The sequence below is a fragment of the Ovis canadensis genome, chromosome 15 (assembly GCF_042477335.2).
Source record: "Ovis canadensis isolate MfBH-ARS-UI-01 breed Bighorn chromosome 15, ARS-UI_OviCan_v2, whole genome shotgun sequence".
Taxonomy (NCBI): Eukaryota; Metazoa; Chordata; class Mammalia; order Artiodactyla; family Bovidae; genus Ovis; species Ovis canadensis.
Window position 1 is genome coordinate 85,308,509 of NC_091259.1, and position 27,585 is coordinate 85,336,093.

At 37.3% G+C, this 27,585-nt stretch overlaps 1 protein-coding gene, 1 non-coding gene and 1 pseudogene across 2 annotated transcripts; 2 read left to right on the forward strand and 1 right to left on the reverse strand.

Annotated features, from left to right (window-relative positions):
- Positions 1 to 5,949: 5,949 nt before the first annotated feature.
- On the forward strand, positions 5,950 to 6,878 carry LOC138420495 (olfactory receptor 4A47-like; annotated as a pseudogene).
- Positions 6,879 to 11,879: 5,001 nt separating this feature from the next.
- Positions 11,880 to 11,986, reverse strand: LOC138421421 (U6 spliceosomal RNA). Its single transcript, XR_011249500.1, has one exon. It is a non-coding gene; the product is annotated as a U6 spliceosomal RNA (small nuclear RNA).
- Positions 11,987 to 22,355: 10,369 nt separating this feature from the next.
- LOC138420719 (olfactory receptor 4C13-like) lies at positions 22,356 to 23,282 on the forward strand. The gene has a single exon (XM_069554144.1). The coding sequence runs from the start codon at positions 22,356 to 22,358 to the stop codon at positions 23,280 to 23,282; it is 927 nt and encodes a 308-aa protein (XP_069410245.1).
- The last annotated feature ends 4,303 nt before the right edge of the window (positions 23,283 to 27,585 follow it).

Consider the following 27,585-nt stretch of genomic DNA (forward strand, 5'->3'; position numbering starts at 1 on the left):
AAATTATGGCTGAATATACATAATAAAATTCATATCTTTAATCATTTTAAAGTGGCATTAAGTTAGTTCTCATTGTTATGCAAATATTGCCACTGTCTATATCCAGAACTTTTCCAACTACTCAAACTGAATTCTAAAACCATTAAACAAAATTCTCCATTTTCCATCACTGACCTGTGGGCAACCACAGTTCTACTTTTGATCTATGATTTGATTATTAGGTGGCTCAGAGGTTAAAGTGTCTGCCTGCAATACGGGAGACCTGGATTTGATCCCTGGGTCTGGAATATCCCCTGGAGAAGGGAATGGCAACTGACTCCAGTACTCTTGCCTAGAGAATCCCATGGATGGAGGAGTCTGGTGGGCTATAGTCCATGGGGTTGCAAAGAGTTGGACACGACTGAATGACTTCACTTTCACTTTCATGCGGAATCATACAAGATTTGTTTTTTGGTGACTGCCTTTTTTTTTTCACTTAATGTCATATTATATCTTTTTTCCATAAAATACTCTCAGCAGTTGAAAATTATTTAGGACGTATACAAAAGTTTATTTCTAGACTCTTTTTACTCCATTAGTCTGTTGTCCATCTTGATCCCAATGCTGGTGTGTGATTACTGTAGCTTTGTAGTATGTTTTAGAATCAGGAATTATGAGACCTCCAACTTTCTCCCTTTTCAAAACTGTTTTGGCAATTTTGAAGTTCTTAATATTCCATATGAATTTTATCATGATTTTTTTTACTTCTGCAAAAAACATTTTTGGAGTTTTGATAAGGAATGTCCTGAATCTTTAGATCACTTGAAGTAATGTTACCATCTAAATACTATTAAATATTATAGTTCATAAATGTTTTCCCACATATGTGTGTTCTATAAATACTTTGAGTAACATTTTGTGATTTTCAGTTTACAAGACTTTTGTCTCATTGGTTAAGTTTGCTCTTAATATTTTGTTCTTTTTGGTGCTTTGTAAGTGAAATTATTTTCTTAATTTCTCCTCGGTTTGATCACGATCATATAAAAACTAAACATCTTTTCATAAACAACTCTCAGCAAGTTGGAAATAGAAGGAATGTCCGTTTAGTCCAGTTCAGTTGCTCAGTCATGACGCGATGGACTGCAGTACGCCAGATTTTCCTGACCATCACCAACTCCCAGAGCTCACTCAAACTCACGTCCATTGAGTTGGTGATGCCATCCACCCATCTCATCCTCTGTCGTCCCCTTCTCCTCCTGACTTCAATCTTTCCCAGCATCAGGGTCTTCTCCAGTGAGTCAGTTCTTCACATCAGGTGGCCCAAATACTGTAGTTTCAGCTTCAACATCAATCTTTCCAATGAATATTCAGGACTGATCTCCTTTAGGATGAACTGGTTGCATCTCTTTGCAGTCCAAGGGACTCTAAAGAGTCTTCTCCAACACCACAGTTCAAAAGCATCAATTCTTCAGCACTCATCTTTCTTTATAGTCCAACACTCACATCCATACATGACTACTGGAAAAATCATAGCCTTGACTAGATGGAATTTGTTGGCAAAGTAATGTCTCTGCTTTTTAATATGCTTTCTAGGTTGGTCATAACTTTTCTTCCAAGGAGTAAGCATCTTTTAATTTCATGGCTGTGATTACCGTCTGCAGTGATTTTGGAGCCACCCAAAATAAAGTCTTCCACTGTTTCCCCATCTATTTGCCATGAAGTGATGGAATCAGATGCTTAGTTTCCTGAATGTTGAGCTTTAAGCCAACTTTTTCACTCTCCTCTTTCACTTTCATCAAGAGGCTCCTTAGTTCTTCCTCTCTTTCTGCCATAAGAGTGGTATCATCTGTGTATCTGAGGTTATTGATATTTCCCCTGGCAATCTTGATTACAGCTTGTGCTTCATCCAGCCCAACGTTTTTCATGATGTACTTTGCATATAAGTTAACTAAGCACAGTGACAATATACAGCCTTGATGTACTCCTTTCCCTTTTTTGGAACTAGTATGTTGTTCCTTGTCCAATTCTAACTGCTGCTTCCTGACCTGCATACAGATTTCTCAAGAGGCAGGTCAGGTGCTCTTGTATTCCCATCTCTTTCATAATTTTCCCCAGTTTATTGTGATCCATGCAGTTAAAGGCTTTGGCATAGTTAATAAGGCAGAAATAGATCTTTTTCTGGAGCTCTCTTGCTTTTTTGATGATCCAGCAGATGTTGGCAATTTGATCTCTGGTTTGTCTACCCTTTCAAAAACCGGCTTGAACATCTGGAAGTTCACGGTTCATGTATTGCTGAAGCCTGGCTTGGAGAATTTGAGCATTACTTTACTAGCACGTGAGATGAGTGCAATTGTGCGGTAGTTTGAGCATTCTTTGGCATTGCCTTTCTTTGGGATTGGAATGAAAACTGACCTTTTCCAGTCCTGTGGCCACTGCTGAGTTTTCTAAATTTGCTGAGATATTGAGTGCAGCACTTTCACAGCATCATCTTTCAGGATTTGAAATAGCTCAACTGGAATTCCATCACCTCCACTAGCTTGTTCATAGTGATGCTTTCTAAGGCCCACTTGACTTCACATTCCAAGATATCTGGCTCTAGGTGAGTGATCACACCATCGTGATTATCTGGGTCATGAAGATCTTTTTTGTACAGTTCTTCTGTGTATTCTTGCCACCTCTTCTTAATATCTTCTGCTTCCGTTAGGTCTATACCATTTCTGTCCTTTATTGAGCCCATTTTGCATGAAATGTTCCCTTGGTGTCTCTAATTTTCTTGAAGAGATCTCTAGTCTTTCCCATTCTGTTGTTTTCCTCTATTTCTTTGCACCGATCACTGAGGAAGGCTTTCTTATCTCTGCTTGCTATTCTTTGGAACTCTGCACTCCAATGGGAATATCTTTCCTTTTCTCCTTTGCCTTTTGTTTCACTTCTTTTCACAGCTATTCGTAAGGCCTCCTCAGACAGCTATTTCGCTTTTTTGCATTTCTTTTTCTTGTGGATGATCTTGATCACTGTCTCCTGTACGATGCCACGAACAGGAATGTACCTCGGCATACCAAGTCCACATGTGAGAGAGCCATTGTTAACATCTTCCTCAACATTAAAGCTTTAAAACTTCCATATTAGAATCTTGAAGAAGACAAATGGTCACGCTCTCACAAGTCCTTTGTAACATAGTACTGACATAAAAATTCCTGTGGAAATTTTAGATTTTCCTAAGTATAGCTTCTGTTTTCTGAAGTGAGATAATTTTGTTATTAATTTTTATTTAGTTTTGCTTTCTGTAACAGTGCTTCTGATGGTAGCTATTTCCTTTCCTTTTTTAAATTTTTATTTTTTTAATATAAATTTATTTATTTTAATGGAAGGTTAATTAAGCATCACTTTTTAAGAAAGACCGTCTCTGATTGCATTACCCACAGTAGAATTCTTCCTCTTATTTTCTATCCAGTACTCTATTTCTTATATTACAAACCATGAGTACAACTACAATTAATGTCTCTTTCTTTATTATCTTACTTTATGAAAAAATAATAAAGGAATGTAGGAAAAAGAAATTTTACATGATTTTAGCCCAGTTTTATTAATTGCTGTGTCCTCTCTTATTGTACAGTTGTTGACACTACAGAGGTGGCCTACTTTTTTAAAAAATTACTGATTGTTGAAATTATTAGCTTTATATCTACAATTTTAATACATTTAATTGTGTTTTTTGATATAATTTTTATATTTTTACCAAATTTTATGGTGATTAAATTGAGTATTAAACAAAAGTAAAGAAAATCTCGCTATTGCAGGTGGGGAAATACACAACAAGTAAGTTCACAGAAGCAGAATGACTGGGTTGATATTTTATTCTTGATTGGCAGTGGTCTGATAGAGATCTAAAATACTATTTTTTTCCCATGTTGCACTTTTCTGACATGAATTATGTGATTTGACCTATTAATATCTTTACATATAGATGTTCTTTAAAAACTTTGTGGAAAATCCCACTGAATTAATTAAGCAAGAATCAGTCTTGGACACATTCCAAATCTAAGATTCAATAATAATTGCAACTGGAAGGGATGGAATGTTTCATGATCATCATTCTTAAGTCGAAGTCAGGAGGTCCTTTCTTAGATTTAAAAAATACAGTCTGGCCATGTCAATGTGTCAGAGTGAGAAGGGCTAAACAATCAAATGCTATTTATCTTTTTAATGTCATTAGGAAAGAGGTTACTTATGGAAAAATTTCGCTGGGAAATGATTAGTTGCTACCTTCTATGTTTATATAGAATTTGTTGGCCATTCTGATAAATTTCCTACTGTGATAAACCTTTGTTTTTCTGTGTACATCATGGAATTCTTTTCAAACAATCTACACTGCATACAAAAATGACCCTCTGAATAATGAGAAGAATCCATTTAGAAAATGAACAGTTAAATGACATAATTTTATCCTCAAGTAATAAGGCATCCTTTGCCCTCTACTGTCATACTGGATGAAAGAATTTCAGGGCTTACATTGAGTTAAAACTCATTCTTCAGATTGCGAACAAGCCTCCACAAGGGAAGACTAATGGAAAATACTGGGAGATAGCTTAACAATTGAGTGACTTTATTTATTATGAAAAAAATTAACTTACTTTGAAATAAATGAAACTTAGATTCAATTCTAGGTATAGCACTTAAAAAAGTATGACTTTGGGAAAATGAAATAGATGTTCTGAGCCTTAGCTTTTTCACTTAGGAAACAGGGATTGTAGTCTATGTTACTATAAATATTAAATGTGATACATTAAACTATGACTGCATGATTGGGACATACTGCAATATTTGAGCAGCAGAGTGATATCATCAGAATAAGACTGAAAAGGACAATTTGGACTGCTTCAGGACAACCAATTTTTGGAGGCCAGAATAAACATGGAGAGACTTGGTAGGAGGCTATCACAGTGGACCAGGAGTAATAATAATAATAAAAAAGTATAGCAGAAAAAAAGAGAAGGGATTGCAATTTGTGATATATTTTGAAAGTAGAGTCAATAGGATTTGTTTAATTTTTATGAGAGTGAAAAATAAGTGAAGAGAACTGAAATTTTTTATCTGAGCAACAACATGGAAAATTATACCATTTAGCAAGATAAATAGGTAATAATTCTTTAAGTTTTGTGTAGAAATGCCTACATTTATTGTGGAAAATAAAAAAGCTTGTTTTATAAATATTAGTTCAGTTCAGTTCAGTTGCTCAGTCGTGTCAGACTCTTTGCAGCCCCATGTACCTCAGCATGCTAGGCTTCCCTGTCCATCACCAACTCCCAGAGTTTACAAATATTAAGTTGCATTCAATTAGATGTCCACAATTAAGAGATATATAATTTGAAAATTAGGGGAAACACAGGGTCTGGAGGCACAAAATTAGACTGTTGGAGTATTTATTGGTCATGAAAAGGGAAATATTCACTTAAAGACCTGAGAAGTATCAGTGAGATCTGGGATAATTCAGGACAGAAACCTTTTCATGATTTGATCTACTTACACTGATTATGTAAATTACCTTAAGTGAGTCTCACTCTAATACTTTGTGACTTCACTGAAGTTCATTCCTGTCCTTTCTTTTTAATTAAATTAAAAAATTCAGCTAAAGCATTAATTCTTCTGGAAATTCTTCTCTGATTCTAATTTTGATTGATATATCCTTGTACTGTGACTCTTAACTTCTGTGACTATCCTTATAACTTAATACATGGGTCTGGAATGATCTGATCCCTAGCCATGTATTATATCATGAGGGCAAGCAACTCTACCTTATTCAACTTGGCAATTAAAATATCAATAATACATTGGCTATGAAAAGATTCTCCACATACATTCTTTTAATTGAATTTATAACAAAGGATGAAAATTATAATTCATTTAAAAATTTCCCCTTGTTTTGTAGGCATACTGTTTGTAACATGTGAACACAGCACCTATACAGACTAGATGGAACCAAGGAACAATGTAACTTATTTCATCCTCTTGGGCCTCACACAGAATCCAAAGGAGCAGAAAGTCCTTTTTGTTATCTTCTTGTTCTTCTACATTTTGACTGTAGTGGACAACCTGCTTATTGTTGTGACTGTAGCTGTCAGTAAGACACTGAACTCACCAATGTACTTTTTTCTTGCTAGTTTATCATTTATAGATCTAGTTTATTCCTCTTCTACTTCCCCCAGATTGATTTCAGATTTGTTCTCTGGGGAAAATACCATATCCTTTGAATCCTGTATGACCCAGCTGTTTACAGAGCACTTTTTTGGTGGATCTGAGATATGCCTTCTGCTGGTGATGGCCTATGACCGCTATGTGGCCATCTGCAAGCCCTTGCATTATCTGGTGATCATGAGGAAAAAGGTATGTGTTGTACTGCTGCTGGTGTCCTGGGTTGGAGGTTTTCTGCACTCCATTATTCAAGTTAGCACTGTTTGTGGGCTCCCATTTTGTGGTCCCAATATCATTGATCACTTTATGTGTGACATGTTCCCCTTATTGAAACTCATCTGTACTGACACCTTTGTCACTGGCATTTTAGAGGTGGCCAATGGGGGCTGATGTGCACTCTTTTGCTTCTGCTCTTGCTCGTCTCCTATGGAGTCATCCTGCACTCTCTGAAGAACCTGAGTCAGGAAGGGAGGCGGAAAGCCCTCCAGACCTGTGGTTCCCACATCGCTGTGGTTGTCTGCTTCTTTGTTCCCTGCATTTTCATGTATGCAAGACCTGCTAAGACCTTCCCCTTTGACAAATCATTGAGTGTGTTTTATATAGTCATAAGCCCCATGCTGAACCCACTGATTTACAGTCTAAGAAGTTCTGAGATCATGAATGCTATAAAGAAGCTCTGGATCAAAAAAGTGAGGTCAAGTAGCAAATAAGTGCATTATGCATTACAAAGACAGTAGTTTAACACTAGGAATTTACTTCAAATATCAAAGTCTATTGCATTGATGAAACTTTTCTCTGAAGAATTTATCAATTTTATTAAAGAATAAAATATTTCTTTATATTATTAATAGCAGTTTCCTTCCTTGAATGTAAGCATTAATGTCTAGTTTATCACTGCAACTGGAAAGTTGAAATGCATTTAAAATAGAGTCAATAAGTCATATGTAATGAGTTGGTCAGAATTACAAAAATAATTAACTAATATGCATTACTTTTATTACTTTCTCATTTTTTGGAACCAGATTCTTACCTTTTATCCTCACTTTTTATTGTACTAATTAAAATATTTTATACTATATATTCTATCCTCTTCATTCACTTTTATTTGCTTACATATGAAAATTTAGTGTAACATTTTCCATTTTACAGGAAATTGAAAGTATGATGTATAATAGTAAATGTTAAAAAATAGAATCCCTACTGAAATAGAATCATGTAAAATGTACCTCCTGTCCAACCAATATCAAAATTTCCCAGTTTTTCCAGATGCAGTCACTATACTGTTTATAAGATTACTCAAATAATAATTTTTGCAAAACTAAGCATATTTTCATGTGTGTTTGCCTGTATGTCTCTGTGTATAAATTTTGCATTTTGCAACTCAGTTTTCTGAAGATCTTTCCATACAGTCTTCACAGATCTAACTCATTCTAATTTTCTCATACTGATCAGCTTCTTTAAAATAAATCTAAATTAAGAAAAAAAGATAAAAAAACTCTCTAAAATTTAGGTATCCAGTTTTCTTCAAGTTTGTTCCCTTTTTCTACAACAAATAATTCTGCAAAGAAGTCTTTTTAAAATTTTCTAAGCATGAGTTTCTAGAAGTGGAATTGTTAAGTGGTATAGTATTTAAAATATTGATATTCATAGTTATTGCAAAAATGCCAATATGAGCTTGAACAAACTTACTATTCTCCTCACTTTGGAAAATACATTAAACAATATGCTGAACCACTAGTGCTTGATAAACATTTATGGTATATGAAAATGTGATTAAACAAATTGTTTCATTTGTATAGTTTAATTTCTATTCAATAAACATAATTGAATTTGAGTATCATCCATATTTAAATGGTTTGCAGTCCTTTTTCATGAACTGCCTATTAATGAATTTTTGTGTGTATTTGATTGCCAACACTTTTCCATACTGATTTTAATGATTGAATGACACACTAGTTACCCCTATTACCCTGTGTTTGGATTATTATTTTTCCTGCTTGTGATTTCTTTAAAAAAATTTTAAATACAGTGAAGAATATTTTTTGGCATGTACAAATATTTATACATTTACATAATTAATTCTATCAATATTTTTTACCTCTATATCTTGAATTTGTCTAACTCAGTGTTGTCAAAATATTCTTCACATTTTTCAACATTCAATTTTTTGTCTTTACATTTTATGCTTACATTTTCCTTTGATATAAGGAAATAAGTAGGGATTATATTTTAATTATTTTTCTAGATTGTCATTATTATAGATGTATAATTATTTTTCCCCATGGCTTTGATATCCTAACTTTGTATTCCAAAATATGGCAAGTGTTTGCATCAAATTCATTCCTCCACTAGCTTCCACTGGTGTCTTTATTCATGTGCCATTTAACACACAATGTAGTTGCGTACATTTGATTAGAATATACTTTACTAACTGAAAAGCCTGGGATTCCTTCATTGCTAATTTTTTTAAAGCTATTAGTCTCTGAACTTCATTTTTAAATTTTTTTTAACTTTTTAAAATCCGAAGTATGCCTATTTTTGCATATTTGCATTTAAAAATTAGGTTTCAATAAGCTAGCCTGGTAAAAACTACATTGAGTTAGTATTTTGAGAAATATTTGCTTGAGAAAGCATTTGTATCTTCAGAGAATTGAGGATTCCTATCCACAAACTAAATGGTATCAGATCCATCGGAGAAAGGTTGGAATGAAGATTTATGCCACCTATTTGTGGTCATGTTGCATACATCTTATTCAAGAATATGTGAATTCAAAAATCTCTGGCTTTGAAAAATATTTGCATTTGGTAATTGGATGAAGGAACATGATTTTCCTGAGTTGAATTCTGGTTCTTCAGTTCAGACCTCTGTTCACCAGATCTAGATTTTTTTTTTTAAATCATTATCATTGTCACCTTAGTCTGCATGGGATGCCATAACAAAATACTATAGACTGCAGAGCTTAGACAACAGACATTTATTTTCCCATATTTCTGCAGGCTGATATCCAAGGTCAGGGTGATTGCTAGGTTGGTTTCTGGTGAATTCTCTCTTCCTACCTTGCACTGGGCACCTTCTCACTCTGTCTCTCATGGCCTTTCTTCTGTGCACTTGGGCAAGACAAAGCTCTTTGTCCCTTCTACTTCTTATAAGGATGCCAGTTCTATCAGATTAGGACCCACCCTATGATCTCAAGGAGTATGAGCTATTTAGGTCCCTATTTCAAGGTTTCCAAGCCAGGGTACAAGTTGTAGGAGTGAATAAACTTTTTAGATGACCTCAGTCTGACAATTTCTACAATCATGAGAGAGGTGGATACAGAAGTATTCAGCTGAATGGATAAATTCTTGACTCACTGAAATACTCTAATATAATAGAGTGAATATTGGTGCTTTAAAAAAATATATTTATTTTGATTGGAGGCTAATTACTTTACAATATAGTAGTGGTTTTTGCCATACATTGACATGAGTCAGCAATGGGTTTACATGTGTTCCCCTTCCTGAAACCTACTCCCACATCCCTCCCCATCCCTCAGGGTCATCCCAGTGCAGCAGCCCTGAGCACCCTGTCTCAAGCATTGAACCTGGACTGGCGATCTGTTTCACATATGATAATATACATGTTCCAATGCTATTTTCTCAAACCTTCCCACTCTCACCTTCTCCCACAGACTCCAAAAGACTGTTCTATACATCTGTGTCTCTTTTAGTGTCTCACATATAGGGTCATCATTACCATCTTTTAAAATTCCATATATATGTGTTAGTACACTGTATTGGTGTTTTTCTTTCTGGCTTACTTCACTCTGTATATAAGGCTCCAGTTTCATCCACCTCATTAGAACTGATTCAAATATATTCTTTGTAATAGATGAGTAATATTCCATTGTGTATATGTACCACAGCTTTCTTATCCATTCTAGGTTGCTTCCATGTCCTGGCTATTATAAACAGTGCTGCGATGAACATTGGGGGTACACATGTCTCTTTCAATTCTGATTTCCTCAGTGTGTATGCCCAGCATTGAGATTGCTGGGTCAGAAGGCAGTTCTATTTCCAGTTTTTTAAGGAATCTCCACACTGTTCTCCATAGTGGCTGTACTAGTTTGCATTCCCACCAACAGTGTAAGAGGGTTCCCTTTTCTCCACACCCTCTCCAGCATTTATTGTTTGTAGATTTTTGGATCGCAGCCATTCAGACTGGCGTGAAATGGTACCTCATTGTGGTTTTGATTTGCATTTCTCTGATAATGAGTGATGTTGAGCATCTTTTCATGCATTTGTTAGCCATCTGTGGTCATGTATGGATGTTAGAGTTGGAGTATAAAGAAAGCTAAGCGCTGAAGAACTGATGCTTTTGAACTGTGGTGTTGGAAAAGAGTCTTGCAAGTCCCTTGGACTGCAAGGAGATCCAACCAGTCTATCCTAAAGCAGATCAGTCCTGGGTGTTCATTGGAAGGGCTGATGTTGAAGCTGAAACTCCTATACTTTGACCACCTGATGCGAAGAGCTGACTCATTTGAAAAGACCCTGATACTGGGAAAGATTGAGGGCAGGAGGAGAAAGGTACAACAAGGGAGATGAGATGGTTGGATAGCATCACTGACTCAATGGACATGGGTTTGGGTGGACTGCTGGAATTGGTGATGGACAGGGAGGCCTGGCATATTGCAGTTCATGGGGTCGCAAAGAGTTGGACACGACTGAGCGACTGAACTAGCCATCTTCTTTGGAGAAATGTCTGTTTAGTTCTTTAGCCCATTTTTTGATTGGGTCGTTTATTTTTCTGGAATTGAGCTTCAGGAGTTGCTTGTATATTTTTGAGATTAATTCTTTGTCAGTTGCTTCATTTGCCATTATTTTCTCCCATTCTGAAGGCTGTCTTTTCACTTTGCTTATAGTTTCCTTCGTTGTGCAAAAGCTTTTAAGTTTAACTAGGTCCCAAAGTGTCAGACTTTATTTTTTGGGGGGTTCCAAAATCACTGCAGATGGTGATTGAGGTCATGAAATTAAAAGACACTTGCTCCTTGGAAGGAAAGTTATGACCAACCTAGATAGCATATTAAAAAGCAGAGATATTACTTTGCCAACAAAGGTCCATCTAGTCAAGGCTATGGTTTTTCCAGTAGTCATGTATGGATGAGAGAGTTGGACTGTGAAGAAAGCTGAGCACTGAAGAATTGCTGCTTTTGTACTGTGGTGTTGGAGAAGACTCTTTAGAGTCCCTTGGACTACAAGGAGATCCAACCAGTCCATCCTAAAGGAGACCAGTCCTGATTGTTTATTGAAGGACTGATGCTGAAGCTGAAACTCCAATACTTTGCCCACCTCATGTGAAGACTTGACTCATTGGAAAAGACTCTGATGATGGGAGGGATTGGGGACAGGAGAAGGGGACGACAGAGGATGAGATGGTTGGATGGCATCACTGACTCCAAGGACATGAGTTTGAGTGAACTGCAGGAGTTGGTGATGGACAGGGAGGCCTGGTGTGCTGAGATTCATGGGATCTCAAAGAGTCGGACACAACTGAGCGACTGAACTGAAGTGAACTGAGGTCCCATTTGTTTGTTTTTACTTTTATATTCGTTACTCTGGGAGGTGGGTCATAGAGTATCCTGCTGTGATTTATGTTGGATAGTGTTTTGCCTATGTTTTCCTCTAGGAGTTTTATAGTTTCTGGTCTTATGTTTAGATCCTTAATCCATTTAAAAAATATGTAATGCTTCACGAATTTGTGTGTCATCCTTGCGCAGGGGCCATACTAATCTTCTCTGCATCATTCCAATTTTAGTATATATGCTGCCAAAGTGAGCACTATGCTTTAAAATAGTGAATTAAATAGTGATTTTTTTTTCAGATATCACAATAGTGTCTGAAACACTGTCATAATTTAAACACTATGGTACTGGCTCATGGATATGTATATTGATTGAACAAAAGAGAAAGCTAAGAAATACAATAGTAAATATACTTTTGTATCTGGAAATAATGCTGTTGCAGGGTATTGGGAGACAGAATTGTTATTCAATATATGTACTGGGAAAATTTCTTTATCCTTTTTTTTTGTTTTAAGAAAATCATGATTAAAAAAAAATTTAGTTTATTTTTTGTCTGTGCCACAAGGCACATGCGATTTTAGTTCCTCACCCGGGGGTCGAACCTGCATCCCTGCATTGGAAGCACAGAGTCTTAACCACTAGACTGCTAAGGAAGTCCCTATTTATCCTTGTGATAGAACAGTGTATTTTCATGTCACACTATACTTTAAAAAGTATAGTCTTTGTGGGTTATATATGTAAATGTGAAATAAATAACTTTAAAATGTTTAAAGATAATTATCTTTGTAAACTTGAGGCAGGGAAAGACTTTGAGAAGTACATGCAGAGAACTTTCATCTTGAATCTAGTTTCTTATTCCTACATGATAGAACAAATGGTTAATCCTTGATCCCAACCATGTTTACTGCAGTATCCAGGTGTAAGCTCCTGCTATTTTCATAATTTGAAAGTGTGTAATACTGTGAATTTTGGACAGTTTTGTTGACCATGATGGCTACTCCATTTCTTCTAAGGGATTCCTGCCCACAGTAGTAGATACAATGGTCATTTGAATTCACCCAACCAGTCCATTTTAGTTTGCTGATTCCTAGAATGTCGATGTTCACTCTTGCCATCTTCTATTTGACCACTTGCATCACTGACTCGATGGAGGTGAATTTGAGTGAACTCCAAGAGTTGGTTGCTGGGAGCCACCACGGGAGATCCCACCCATGACAAGGTCATGTGGAAGAGAACTGTTAAGCAAGGCTTCAGGACTCGAGGGGCTCCCTAGGCTTTCTCGGGCTTCTACCACAAAACCAGGTTCTGTCTGCCTTATTGTATTATGCCTGTCACCAACGCTTCTGACATTAACAGGGGACTATCCTTGACCACCTTTCTCTGGAGAAAATCAACTTAGGGCTATAGCTAATAAGTCTCCTGGACATGAGAGGAATATTTCAAATCAAACCTCCTCTGTTAGCATTCTAGCTTGCTTGGCAGATACATCCAGACTCTTGGAGCTATGCATATGATTATTTACAGCCTCCCAATTGTGAGAGGCACAGAAAGCCTACAACATAGAGCCTTTCAAAGAGTTAAAAGTTATTAGAGTAGTGCTGGTGTAGGATTTCATTATAGGGCCAATGCTTGTTGCTAAGTTCCCATATCTCTTATCCACTGTGCACTGGGAGTGCATTAGTTAACATAGTTGGAATGTAAGAAAAACAAGTGTAGCCTTGAAATTAACCACATCAGACTTTTGAGATAATTGGTTCTTTCTTGTAACTCACTTCATCTTTACTCTGTGAAATGTAACTCTGTTAGGCATTTTCTAAGGCTGACATAGATTAGAAATATAAAGAAAAAACACTTTGAGGGAAAATAAGTTTTCTGGTTGAGCAGTCTTTATCAAAAAAGGGTCATAAAATGTTTCACAGGCCTCCAAGGCCAGAAGATAATGTACACAACATTATTTGTGGGAAAGGTTTGCAGAAAAAATCCTGGTTTCGATAAGGGCAAAACTGCTGAAATGTTTGGGCTGACTCTGTATGACCTTGCATTTTTCATTTCCCTCTATGTACAAGTAAAGGTATAAAAGACCCTTTTGAATTAAAGTGAATGAATGGAATTGTTTCCTTAATTTCTTTTTCTACTTTCTCATTATTAGTGTATAGGAATGCAACGGATTTATGTGTGTTGATTTTATATCCTGCAACTTTACTATATTCATTGATTAGCTCTAGTAATTTTCTGGTGGAGTCTTTAGGGTTTTCTATGTAGAGGATCATGTCACCTGCAAACAGTGAGAGTTTTACTTCTTCTTTTAAATTTGGATTCCTTTTATTTCTTTTTCTGCTCTGATTGCTGTGGCCAAAACTTCCAGAACTATGTTGAATCGTAGTGGTGAAAGTGGGCACCCTTGTCTTGTTTCTGACTTTAGGGGAAATGCTTTCAATTTTTCACACTTGAGGATAATGTTTGCTTTGGGTTTGTCATATATAGCTTTTATTATGTTGAGGTATGTTCCTTCTATTCCTGCTTTCTGGAGAGTTTTTATCATAAATGGATGTTGAATTTTGTCAAAGGCCTTCTCTGCATCTATTGAGATAATCATATGGCTTATATTTTTCAATTTGTTAATGTGGGGAATTACATTGATTGATTTGTGGATATTGAAGAATCCTTGCATCCTGGGATAAAGCCCACTTGGTCATGGTGTATGATCTTTTTAATGTGTTGTTGGATTCTGATTGCTAGAATTTTGTTGAGGATTTTTGCATCTATGTTCATCAGTGATATTGGCCTGTAGTTTTCTTTTTTTTCTAGCATCTTTGTCAGGTTTTGGTATTAGGGTGATGGTGGCCTCATAGAATGAGTTTGGAAGTTTACCTTCCTCTGCAATGGAAGAGTTTGAGTAGGATAGGTGTTAGCTCTTCTCAAAATTTTTGGTAGAATTGAGCTGTGAAGACATTCACCATTGCAATGAAAAGAATAAAATACTTAGGAATATATCTACCAAAAGAAACAAAAAGACCTATATATAGAAAACTATAAAACACTGATGAAAGAAATCAAAGAGGACACTAATAGATGGAGAAATATACCATGTTCATGGATTGGAAGAATCAATATAGTGAAAATGAGTATATTACCTAAAGCAATCTACAAATTCAATGCAATCCCTATCAAGCTACCAGCGATATTTTTCACAGAACTAGAACAAATAATTTCCAGATTTGTATGGAAATACAAAAAACCTTGAATAGCCAAAGCAATCTTGAAAAAGAAGAATGGAACTGGAGGAATCAACTTGCCTGACTTCAGGCTCTACTATAAAGCCACAGTCATCAAGACAGTATGGTACTGGCACAAAGACAGAATACAGATCAATGGAACAAAATAGAAAGCCCAGAGATAAATCCACACACATATGGACACCTTAACTTTGACAAAGGAGGCAAGAATATACAATGGATTAAAGACAATCTCTTTAACAAGTGGTGCTGGGAAAACTGGTCAACAACTTGTAAAAGAATGAAACTAGATCACTTTCTAACACCACACACAAAAATAAACTCAAAATGGATTAAAGATCTAAATGTAAGACCAGAAACTATAAAACTCCTAGAGGAGAACATAGGCAAAACACTCTCAGACATAAATCACAGCAGGATCCTCTATGATCCACCCCCCAGAATTCTGGAAATAAAAGCAAAAATAAACAAATGGGATCTAATTAAAATTAAAAGCTTCTGCACAACAAAGGAAACTATAAGCAAGGTGAAAAGACAGCCTTCTGAATGGGAGAAAATAATAGCAAATGAAGCAACTGACAAACAACTAATCTCAAAAATATACAAGCAACTCCTGCAGCTCAATTCCAGAAAAATAAATGACCCAATCAAAAAATGGGCCAAAGAACTAAATAGACATTTCTCCAAAGAAGATATATGTATGGCTAACAAACACATGAAAAGATGCTCAACATCACTCATCATCAGAGAAATGCAAATCAAGACCACAATGAGGTAACACTTCACACCAGTCAGAATGTCTGCGATCCAAAAGTCTACAAGCAATAAATGCTGGAGAGGGTGTGGAGAAAAGGGAACCCTCCTACACTGTTGGTGGGAATGCAAACTAGTACAGCCACTATGGAGAACAGTGTGGAGATTCCTTAAAAACCTGGAAATAGAACTGCCATATGACCCAGCAATCCCACCACTGGGCATACACACCGAGGAAACCGGAATAGAAAGAGACACATGTTCCCCAATGTTCATCTCAGCACTGTTTATAATAGCCAGGAGATTGAAACAACCTAGATGTCCATCAGCAGATGAATGGATAAGAAAGCTGTGGTACATATACACAATGGAGTATTACTCAGCCATTAAAAAGAATACATTTGAATCAGTTCTAATGAGGTGGATGAAACTGGAGCCTATTATACAGAGTGAAGTAAGCCAGAAAAACACCAATACAGTATACTAACACATATATATGGAATTTAGAAAGATGGCAATGATGATCCTGTATGCAAGACAGAAAAAGAGACACAGATTTGTAAAGCGGACTTTTTGACTCTGAGGGAGAGGGAGAGGGTGGGATGATCTGGGAGAATGGCATTGAAACATGTATACTATCATGTAAGAAATGAATCGCCTGTCTATGTCCGATGCAGGATACAGGATGCTTGGGGCTAGTCCACGGGGATGACCCAGAAAGATGTTATGGGGAGGGAGATGGGAGAGGGGTTCATGTTTGGGAACGCATGTACACCCATGGTGTATTCATGTCAATGTATGGCAAAATCAATACAGTATTGTAAAGAAAATAAAGTTAAAATAAAAATTAAAAAAATAAATTTAAAAAAAAATGAAAAAAAGTTGCCAAATTAAAAAAGAAAAGAAATCAATTGACGCTATGTCATAACAATATTTAGCACATATTATTGTCATGAAAATGTGATGGAGAGTAAGGACATTAGCTTCAGGATCATGAGACATTAGTTTTCTTTCAGACTATGCCATCATCTTCTATAACCTTAAACAGCTTTCCCTGTTTTTACAAGTACTTTACTTAGTTATGGAGGAGGAAATGGCAACCTACCCCAGTACTCGTGCCTGGAAAATTCAATGGATGGAGGAGCCTGGTATAGTCCATGGGGTCGCAAAGAGTCGGATACGACTGAGCAACTTCACTTTTCACTTAGGTAAATTGAAAGGTGTTTCCAAGTTCTGTAATTCTACCCAGAAAAAAATATTTTTGCCGTAAATTTTATTTATTTTACTTCTACTTCAATTAGAAGTAAAACTGGAGAAGTTATGAGATGACAGTTCACCTCTCCGAAACATTTCCATTCCTGGTAAAAACACATTGGAGATGTCATTGTCCTTCTGTGATGAAAGATTCCTCGGATTGGACTAAACATGATCTCTGTTCCTGAGGGATTTGTTATTTTGAGGATGTATTTCTCTACCTATTTAAATGCATGAAGTTCCCCATTAGAATACTTTAGCAGGTACATTGTTTTTGTAAAATTAGTCCTGACAACAAAAATCAAACCATCCTTCAAGTAATTTCTGATCAACTCTAATAAGATCCATATATAATTTCTCTTGCATTCCTTCTGGTTTACCCTTCAGATTTCAGAATCTTAGTTGCTGTCTCTCTGGAATTTTAAGTCACTATGTCCTTGAACTTGTATTCTGAAAACAGACTTTCCTGGTATAGTTCCGGGAGCTCCTCTTTTGAAGAACATTTTTATGGAAACCTTCTATGATTTGGACCTGATCGCACGCTCTTTCCTTTTTATGCTGTTCCCGGGCTTGGGGAGTTGAATAGACAGGCATAGGGGTTCTAAATCAATATATCTACCCAGCACTGTAGCTAATTAAGTAGAGACTGGATGACCACTTAACAGACAATTCCGAATGGGTTTCAATCTTTTATGAGGTTGGGAATGATGGCTTTGTTACTGCATGCTATTTCTCTGATCTGACTTTCATTCCAAATATAAAGTCAAGATCATGACATTTTCATGATGACACTTCAGGAAAATCCGTACCCCTAATAATTGTTTAGATAGTTTCAAATTCTCATTCAAACTGTCTTTGGCATCTGGCACCGCAGATGTTATTAGTGTACCCTAATACTGGACTGTCCAGTGAACATAAGTTTGATCAAGTGGTTTCACTTTTCTTAAACTCTTTTCTTTCATAATACATGCTGCTCACAGTGATCACATTCTCTGGAGCCAATTGATTTTTCCTAAACAACCAGTTAGTTACTCAGTCATGTCAGACTCTGTAACTCCATGAATGGTAGCCTGCCAGGCTTCTCTATTGATAGGATTCTCCAGGCAAGAGCACTGGAGTGGGTAGCCATTTCCCTCTCCAGGGGATCCCCCAGACCCAGGGATTAAACCCAGGTCTCTCGCATTCCAAGAAAATTCTTTACCATTTGAGCCACCAAGAAAGTGAAAGTATTAGTCGCTCAGTAGTATCCCACTCTTTGCCACCCCATGGACTGTAGCCCGCTAGATTCCTCTGTCCATGGGATTTCCGAGGCAAGAATACCAAAGCGAGTGGCCATTCCCTTCTCCAGGGGATCTTCCCAATCCAGGGATCAATGGGGTCTTCCTCATTGTAGGCAGATTCTTAACTGTCTGAGCCGCCTGGGGAACCCCTATAATTGAGCATTAGGTACAAAGTGTTTTCTTCTTAGTAATGCAAGCATAATCAAACATGCTGAATGAGTGTTGATCTACACAGAAATATTTCTGAGTTGAATTTATTTAAATTTATTTAAAAAAATGTTTTCAAATATCAAATCAGTATTTATTTATTTACATAGACAATTGTAATGGGCCTTACAGTAGGTGGCAGTGTAAATGCGTCCGGTCACTTCAGTTGTAAACAGTAATTGAGATAAGGACCTTGGTCCAAGATTTGGTCTCCTGGCTTCTTATTTCTCCTTGGTAAATGACATTCTTCTTTCCTGTCTTTGTATTTTCCTGTTATAAATTGTGGTATTATTGCCCATTTTTTGTGGTGGTGGTTTAGTCGCTAAGTTGTGTCTGACTCTTGCGATCCCATGGACTATAGCCTGCCAGGCTTTTCTGTCCATGGGATTCTCCAGGTAAGAATACTGGAGTGGGTTGCCATTTCCTACTCCAAGGGATCTTCCCAACCCAGGGATTGAACCCTGGTCTCCTGCATTGCAGGCACATATTTTTACCAACTGAGCTATGAGGGAAGCCATTTTTTTGTATGCCATATAAATATTGTATAATTAATTTAAATGACTGAAATAAATGCATTTCAACATCTCTCTGTATAATTTAAGAATAGAATTATCTTTAACATTATCATGTTAATCTAATTCCAGAATTGACACAGGAAAGAATTCAAAGAACTGTATACTTTACCTGATGCAAAGTGACAATACTGCAGTAGGATTTATAATTATAAATGATGTATATCTGAAAGCAATATTTTAAAATTATGATCAGCATGAACAGTAGATCAATTAAAAATAATTATTATAATAAAATTTTAAAATCGGTCACCCACTTAGATGTTTAATTTGTATAATACTAAATATTGAGACCTCATAATAAACCCATATGTTATCAAATGTCTAAATTCATAAGAACTCAACTATTTTCTTGCTCTTGCCATAGTGCTTTGTCTTCTTGTAGACACAAGAGACATTCAGAATTAAAGATGAGTTCTGTAAAAGTTTTCCTGCGCTCTTCAGTTAACTTATGTGAAATAATTGAGTACTTGGCAAGGTCTGCTAATGACAGTCGAATACCCCTGGGGTCCTATTAGCCACAGCTAGGAACCTACAGATTTTCCTACAAACAATATATATGGCCATACTTTTAAGGCTCATCCAAAGATATCATTTATAAATCAACAAAGATACTTATTGTAGCTGAGCTAGTTGACATTTTAAAATCTTACAGCTTCACTTTTTCTTGGTGAACTAAGAGCTTCCTGAGGCCCTGTCTATGGATCCATGTCACACATAGCTGAGCGCAGGTGAGATTTTTTTTTCCAGGAAATTGTACAATCACAGATTCTTGGGTTTAAATTGACCTTATAAATCATGTAATCACTGCTTATCTTCACCTGACATTGAAATCTCATTCAGCGTACAAAATTTTAAGAAAGATAGACACATATATAATATCATTTTAGAAATAAAAAAGTTGGTTTATTTCTTATGGATATATATTTAAATGTAGTTTGAGTTATACACAAGTTAGGATTAAAATAGAATAATTATAAAATTCAAATTTGCATCCAGATTTTCTCCACTTTATATTACAAATTGAGAATCTTCCAGTGATACTGCACAATTTTTAAAATCTACACAGTAATCAAAGTAATGCCCTCCATTTAATCATCCATTTCTCCAATTTTGAACATTCCATGTTGTTTCTAAGTTTCTGCAGCTCTTAATATTTGTGTTGAACATAATTATAAATTATTTTTGTCCTTTAAAAGTATTTTTTTGTCAGGGTTTATTCCTAGAGTGAATATTGTGGAGCCAAAGAAAAATGGAAAAGTGATTTATTTTTTTCATATTCATTTCAAAAACATTTTTAAGCAGGTCTAACTCTTATTTTCTGTATACTGTATCCTTTTTTGTTCTCTTGGGGGAACCCACCTGAAAATAATAAAATCCAATGGAGCTGCTGTACATTTGTACATAAATATAAACAATTTTCCTCTGGATAATTGAAAAATAAAAGATTATATCCATTTATCTTTGAAAAGAAAGACATATGTTTTGCAGAATACATTTTATGTTTATCTTTTCTCTTCTCTTTTCTTTGGAAAATATATGTACCCCCAATTTTTCATTCTGTTATTAATGGTACTGTGGTAACCTAGGACCAGGAAGATGAATGCTATGGGAACATGGGAGAAGAAGACACAGTACTATATGTAGCAGAAACATAAGGGAGTGTGAATTCCATTCTTACTGTGGATGGACGCCTTGCCTCTCTTTGGTAATGAAATTTCAGGCATCAAAGGCATTTAACTAGGACACTCTTCATGACATTGTGTAAACAAACATACATTAACACACACAATAAGTAAGCAATAAATGTTTGTTGAATGAGTAAGCCTGTGATAGGTACTTAAGTAAAAGATTTCATATGCGTTTGTGTTAGTCTGTGTATACATGTTATATGTGTAGCACGTTAACTTTCTATCTTACCTATCAACCTATTTCTTTTCATTCTTCACATCAAATTTTTACCTTCAGAACTTTGAAATAAGGATATCCTCTGCATGAAAGATCTTTGTGTACTTAACACCTACATGAGTTGTTTATCCACATTTACAGAAAGAAGCTGTAAATTTACTGAATATAACTGTCAAATTGAATGCGGAACATAATTTTGAAGACTAAAGAATAACAAGAAACAAACACCATAATTACACAGAAGGTAAAGTAACCCAGTAACTTACCCTTTCCTAGAGATAACTGGACATATGCATATTTATTCCACACAATTAATAGTGTGTGAGGAACTATTAAACTGGAGTGCAACTTCTTTCCAAATATTTACTTATGGTTCTCATGAAGTAGAGACTAATGATAAACAGAGCAGGGGGTAAAGAACACTTGAATTTATCATAGGTGTATCGTCAGGGGAAGCAGTTATACTTTACTCAGGGCAAAAGGCAATTCACTAAGTATTTACTCATCACCTAATGGGATTCAGGGGCTTCCCAGGTAGTGCAGTGGTAAGGAATCTATCTTCCAATGCAGAGATGCAGGAGATACAGGTTCAATCTCTGGGTCGGGAAGATCCCTTGGAGTAGGAAATGGTAACCCCGCTCTAGTATTCTAGCCTGGAAAATTCCATGGACAGAGGAGACAGGTGGGCAGGCTATAGTCCATAGGCTCAAAAAGAGTGGGACACGACTGAGCACGCATGCAATAGGATTCAGGCACTGCAGACATCATGTCAGGCCCTAGAGGTAAATGAGAAAGCAATGGAACAGTTTATGTGTCTGGTTGATATCAGCTGGAGTGTATCACCAATGACTAATATACATTTTCCTAAATTCCCTTCTTATAACAGATACTTATTGATGGTGCCTTTACTTCCTCTTTAGAGCAGAGAATTCAAATGCAAATCCTCATGGAAGCGGGAAAAATTCTTAATTCTTTGAAACAATTGTAAACTTAAAAAGTTACATCTGATAATTATAATTTGTAACCTCACAGACAGAGGAAAACTCAGAAGCGTGGGACATTCTGAAGTTTTGCAGAGTCACATGAGTGAGAACCAGAATGAGAATCCAAATGTCATTTAGACAGCCCAGTATTTATTCAGCAAATTACACATAAAATGTTGCTGCAGAGGTGTTTCACAGGGGACAGGTGCTAAGTGTCTGAAGAAATGGAAAGTATCATGGAGAAAATAAAGACTTGAAACAAGTACTGGGCAGAAGTGCTGAGGAAATGCTCCACGGTTACAGTGAATAGATTGGTTTTTTTTTTTTAATATTTTTTCTAAGAAGTTTAGAACACAATCCTTTCATGATTAATAGGTATCATTCTTTATTCCTTTGTAGATAATTGAGGCTCCAGGAACGTGCTACTTTCTAAATGGATTTCTTCAGGCTTCCCAACAATGTGACTGAATTTGTTCTCCTGGGACTCACACAGAACCCACACTTGCAGAAAGTACTCTTCGTTGTCTTTCTGTTCATTTTCCTGTTCACGGTTCTGGCCAATCTTTTCATCGTCACCACCGTCTCCCTGAGCCCCACGCTTTCAGCTCCCATGTACTTCTTTCTCACCCATTTGTCCTTGTTAGATGCCTCCTTGACCTCCGTCAGCACCCCTAAAATGACTTTTGACCTTCTGTACCAGAGGAGAACCATCTCCTGGGGAGGCTGCCTGACTCAGATCTTTATGGAGCACTTTCTGGGAGCGTCAGAGGTCATCGTCCTCACTGTCATGGCCTATGATCGCTATGTGGCCATCTGCAAGCCTCTGCACTACACAACCATCATGCGACAGGGGCTCTGCCAGCTCCTGGTGGTGGTGGCCTGGATCGGGGGGATCCTGCATGCCACCGTGCAGATTCTTTTCACAGGAGACTTGACCTTCTGTAGTACCAATGTCATTGATCACTTCATGTGCGATTTCTACTCACTGTTGGAAATTTCCTGCAGCGACACCAACAGGCTTGGATTGGTGGTGGCAGCCAACACTGGGGGCATGGCCTTGCTCATTTTTTTTCTGCTTCTCATTTCCTACGTAGTCATCCTGAGCTCCCTGAAATCCCATAGCTCTGAAGGACGACACAAAGCCCTCTCTACATGTGGCTCCCACTTTACAGCAGTGGTGCTCTTTTTTGGACCATGTATATTCACTTACGCACGTCCTGTGGCCACTTACCCTGCTGACAAGTTGGTGACAGTGTTTTATGGAATCCTCACTCCCTTGTTAAATCCTATCATTTACACAGTGAGAAACACAGAAGTGAAAAATGCCATGAGGAGTTTGTTAAAGAAGAGAGTGACTTAGGCTGTTCACGATGCCAAGAGAATAATGATTTATATTTATAGGGAAGATTAGTTGTGTTGTAAGTTGTGGAAGACAATGAAGAATTTTTTCCATGACTGGCAAAAATATAAAGCCCAGAAATTAACATTTGTTGATTATTTAATATTGACTACACATATTTTAGGCATTTTGGTAAGCTTCAATATATTTTCCTGAGATTTCCATGTTTGTGTTATTAGATTCAGAATAAACAATGGAAAAAAACTATACACCTTTGGTTTTATGACTGTAGAGTAAGTTTTTCTCCATAATCTTAGCCATTTATCAAATTCTTCATATATGTTAATTGGGTTAAATTGGCTTGTCCATAGGACTTTGATCTCAGAATGTCTTCCATTTTTGCTTCAAATGTTGTAAAGCAAATAAGGGATAGAAATTCTTAGGTAGACATGTGGAGAAGGGACAATCGAGGAAAGGAAGAGCAGCTGGAATTTTTTCTGCACTATGAACTAATCAAAAGGAAAAAATAACTCACTCTTTTGTGTGTGTTAGTCCCTCAGTCGAGTCCAACTCTCTGACACCCCATGGAATTTAGCCTGCCAGGCTTCTCTGTCCATGGAATTTTCCAGGCAAGAATACTGGGGTTGGTTGCCATTTCCTCCTCCAAGGTATCTTCCTGAACCAGGGACTGAATTCATGTCTCCTGTGTCTCCTACATTGCAGGCAGATTCTTTTACCTCTGAGCCACTGGGGAGGACCAAATAATTCACTATGTCTAATTATTTTCTTAACAAAAAAATATTCAGAAAATTTGAAGGTATTCTTAATTTGCTCTGTTTTGTTAAACACCTTTATGACTCACACTTTTTTGTGTGTGTATAAAGGAAATATTTTCATTTTCCATACCAAGACTTCAGGAACCATTTGAAACAAGGTACACATCTTTTTATAAATCTCAACAAAAACAGCATATGGGTAGGTTCCAAAGCTATTGTTCGGTAGGTCAGATACATATATTTACATTACATGAACGCTTTATTATCTATTAGGCACAAAGAGAAGCAAATAGAGGTTTACTACCTAATTTACTGGACTCAAATCACATGTATTTCCTCCTAAAGTATGTCAGGAATACTGCACTGGAATGCAGTTTCCTGTCAACAATTTCACCTACAAAATACCAATCCAGGTCTTTAAAGCTCAGTCTTACTCTCTTTCAAATGAAAAAGAGTTGCCTGCTTTATGTTTAGGGCTATAGATGAGAACATGATCTGCAGTCTTAATGACTGACTCTGTCCTTCGAGTAGATGGTGTTAGTATGCTTCAGCTTTGTCTTAGAGGTAACAACATATTTCTGCAGTGTAGGTTTATTCCCTTTTTGAAGGTTTGTTATGCCACTTCACTTTTACAAAGACCAACATGAATATAGTAATGGTAACCTCCAAAGAAAAAGAATCTGAACAAGTATATATACATATGTACACCCTGATAGCTCAGCTGGTACAGAATTCCCCTGATGCAGGTGACACCAGCTCCATCCCAGGGCTGGGAAGATCCCCTGGAGAAGGGATAGACTGCCGACTGCAGTATTCATGGGCTTCCCTGGTGGCTCAGATGCTAAAGCATCTGCCTGCAATAGAGGAGACCTGAGTTTGATTCCTAGATCAGGAAGATCCCCTGCAGAAGGGGAATGACTACCCCCTCCAGCACTTTTACCTGGAGGATCCCATGGACAGAGGAGCCTGGCAGGCTATGATCCAGGGAATCTCAAAGATTTGGACACCACTGAGTGAGCAAACCTTCAGTTTCATTTTTCTTCAAGGGTGGGATAAGTCTTGAGTAAATGTGGTTTCTACTCTAAGAGCAATGAGAGCATTTAAAGAGGAAAAAACTAAGGCCGATGATTATGTCTTAGGGGCTATACCAGAGGCTCAGTGGAGGAGTAAGATTAATGCAGCACAAATTATAAATTGTCAACAGGAAAACTTGGGAAGGTATGAGACCTGAAGAAGGAAATGCAAGCAGTCTGGCATTCACAGCAGATGCAATTTTACTAGATTGTGAGTAAATTTAAAGCTCTTTAGGTCTTCCTTTACACACCCTCAAAAATCTGTCCTGAGGATAAACTGCCGTGTGACTTTTTTTTTTATTCATTAAAAATATATATTTAGGGAATAAGTGTGTTTCTCCTAAAAATCAGTGAGACATAATGTTTGGATCTGTTGCATAAACATATTTGGTTTAATCTGGAATATCATTTGGTGAAAATGTTAGGTGTTAGTGAGGGAAGTGAGCTAACTACTGTTGAAGATAAACTATGAGGCATACATCTTGACAGGTTTTTTATATACATTATTATTGTAGGAACAAGTATTGGTAAATAGATTTCTATCCATTTTATACAAGACAAAAGTGACTCAATAAAGTTAAGTAAGAATATGAAGTCTTTCAGAGTCTGCTTCCTCTACTCATCCCACTTCATGATGGGAAAATATCACTTTCCTACTTTCTCACTTCTTGTTGGGAAAATATCAAAACACAGGTCTGATCACTGGACACATTGTGAAGACTGTCTTTGACACATTCTTCTATTTTTTTTGGAGGGGAGATTTCTTTCCTTCATCTCTCTGTTGATCTCAATTTCCTAGGTTTCTCACACACTCCTGATTCCGTTTGTGTCAAGGAAAATCTTTTTGGCAGATGTATTATCCTTCATGGGCATCATGAGAAGTGGGATATAATAGGCTCAAGAAATGAAATTCCAGGCTGAATTTCAAAGGAAGGGACACTTGGGTAAAAGAGATGTTTAGAGGAGACACAACCTAGAGCAGCCAATGTCTGCTGAACTGAAGCTGCAGGCAGCACGGTGGTGGGACGTGGCCCCTGGGGAGACTTTCCGGACAGCGTACCTGGTGTTTCCCGCAGCCTCTTCTTCCAGGAGCCAGCACTGAGAGGCTGCGGCCCTGGCTGGCGACCTGATGGGCGGAACAGCGCTGCCCTGCTGCGTCTTTGTGGCGCTGGGAGTAGGTCTCTTGGCCGGCGCCACATCCTGCCTCCAGAGTCTCGAGTCTTCTCCCTGAGTGTGGCCTTCCGCGCCCTGTCCCCGAGTCCGCAGTGTCTGTCCTTCTGGGCCCCCCGGATGGGAACCTGCCGTCCACAGTAGCACGTGCTCTCTTGCTCCTCTAGTTGGTTCCGGTTCCGGTTCCCCTGTGCTTTTCACTTCCCCTTCTTCACCGGGCCTTCAATCTGCTAACCTCTTTCCAAGTCAGCTTCTGTCCAGAGACCTCTCCTGGGGTCTCAGCTCCCTCCTCGCCAGCCTGTGCCTGTCTCTCCCTGACTGTGACCTATGCATCTATACCCTGGCCCTCGAGTTCCCCGCTGTCCTAACTGCGTGTGATACGCTTTCACTGAAAGGTTCTGTGTCACCCCGATTTCCCTATGATCAATCTCCCAATCTAACTTCTTGTCCTTCTTCAGTAACATGACTCTCATTTATCCAGTGTCAGATCTCAAAGAAGCTCAAGTACAGTGATTTGCCTTTATGTATGTAATATACTCTTACTAATTATACCGCTGCTGTGAATTAAATTGGGCTTCCCAGGTGGTGCAGTGGAAAAGAATCCACTTGCTAATACAGGAGATGCAAGAGAGATTGTTCCATCCCTGGGTCAGAAAGATCCCTGGGAAAAGGAAATGGCAACCCACTCCAGTATTCTTGCCTGAGAAATCTCACCGACAGGAGAGGAACCTGGCGGGCTACAGTCCATGGGGTCACAAAGAGTCAGACCCAACTGAGTGCCTGAGCATAATCATTGAAGAAATTGATATTCTGTTTGGCATGGGTAGAAACTTGAAGGACTATATAGGTGCTATTTCTATAGAGCTTTTCCCTTTGTTATGGCACAGAGTTAGCATTTACATTGATTTTGTATTTTGAAGCATTATTGGATTTGTTTAGTAGTTCTAACAGGTTTGGTGCAATTATTTGCATTTTCTATCCGTAAGATTGTCTCCTCTGTACTCTGTTAAATGTGGCTACTTGCCCTTAGTAACATGCCTGTGAGGTTTATGCATGTCAATGTGTTCATCAATAAGTTATTCATGTTATTGCTGAGTAGTATTTTGATTTATGGATGTACCACAGTTTATTTTTTCTCAGTTAAGAGATATTCTGGCTGTTTCTAGCTTTTTGAATTTATAATTAAAGTTGTTCTAAATATTCAGAACTGGACATTGAACAACAGACTGTTTCCAAATGCAAAAAGGAGTACGTCAAGGCTGTATATTGTCACCCTGCTTATTTAACTTATATGCAGAGTATGCC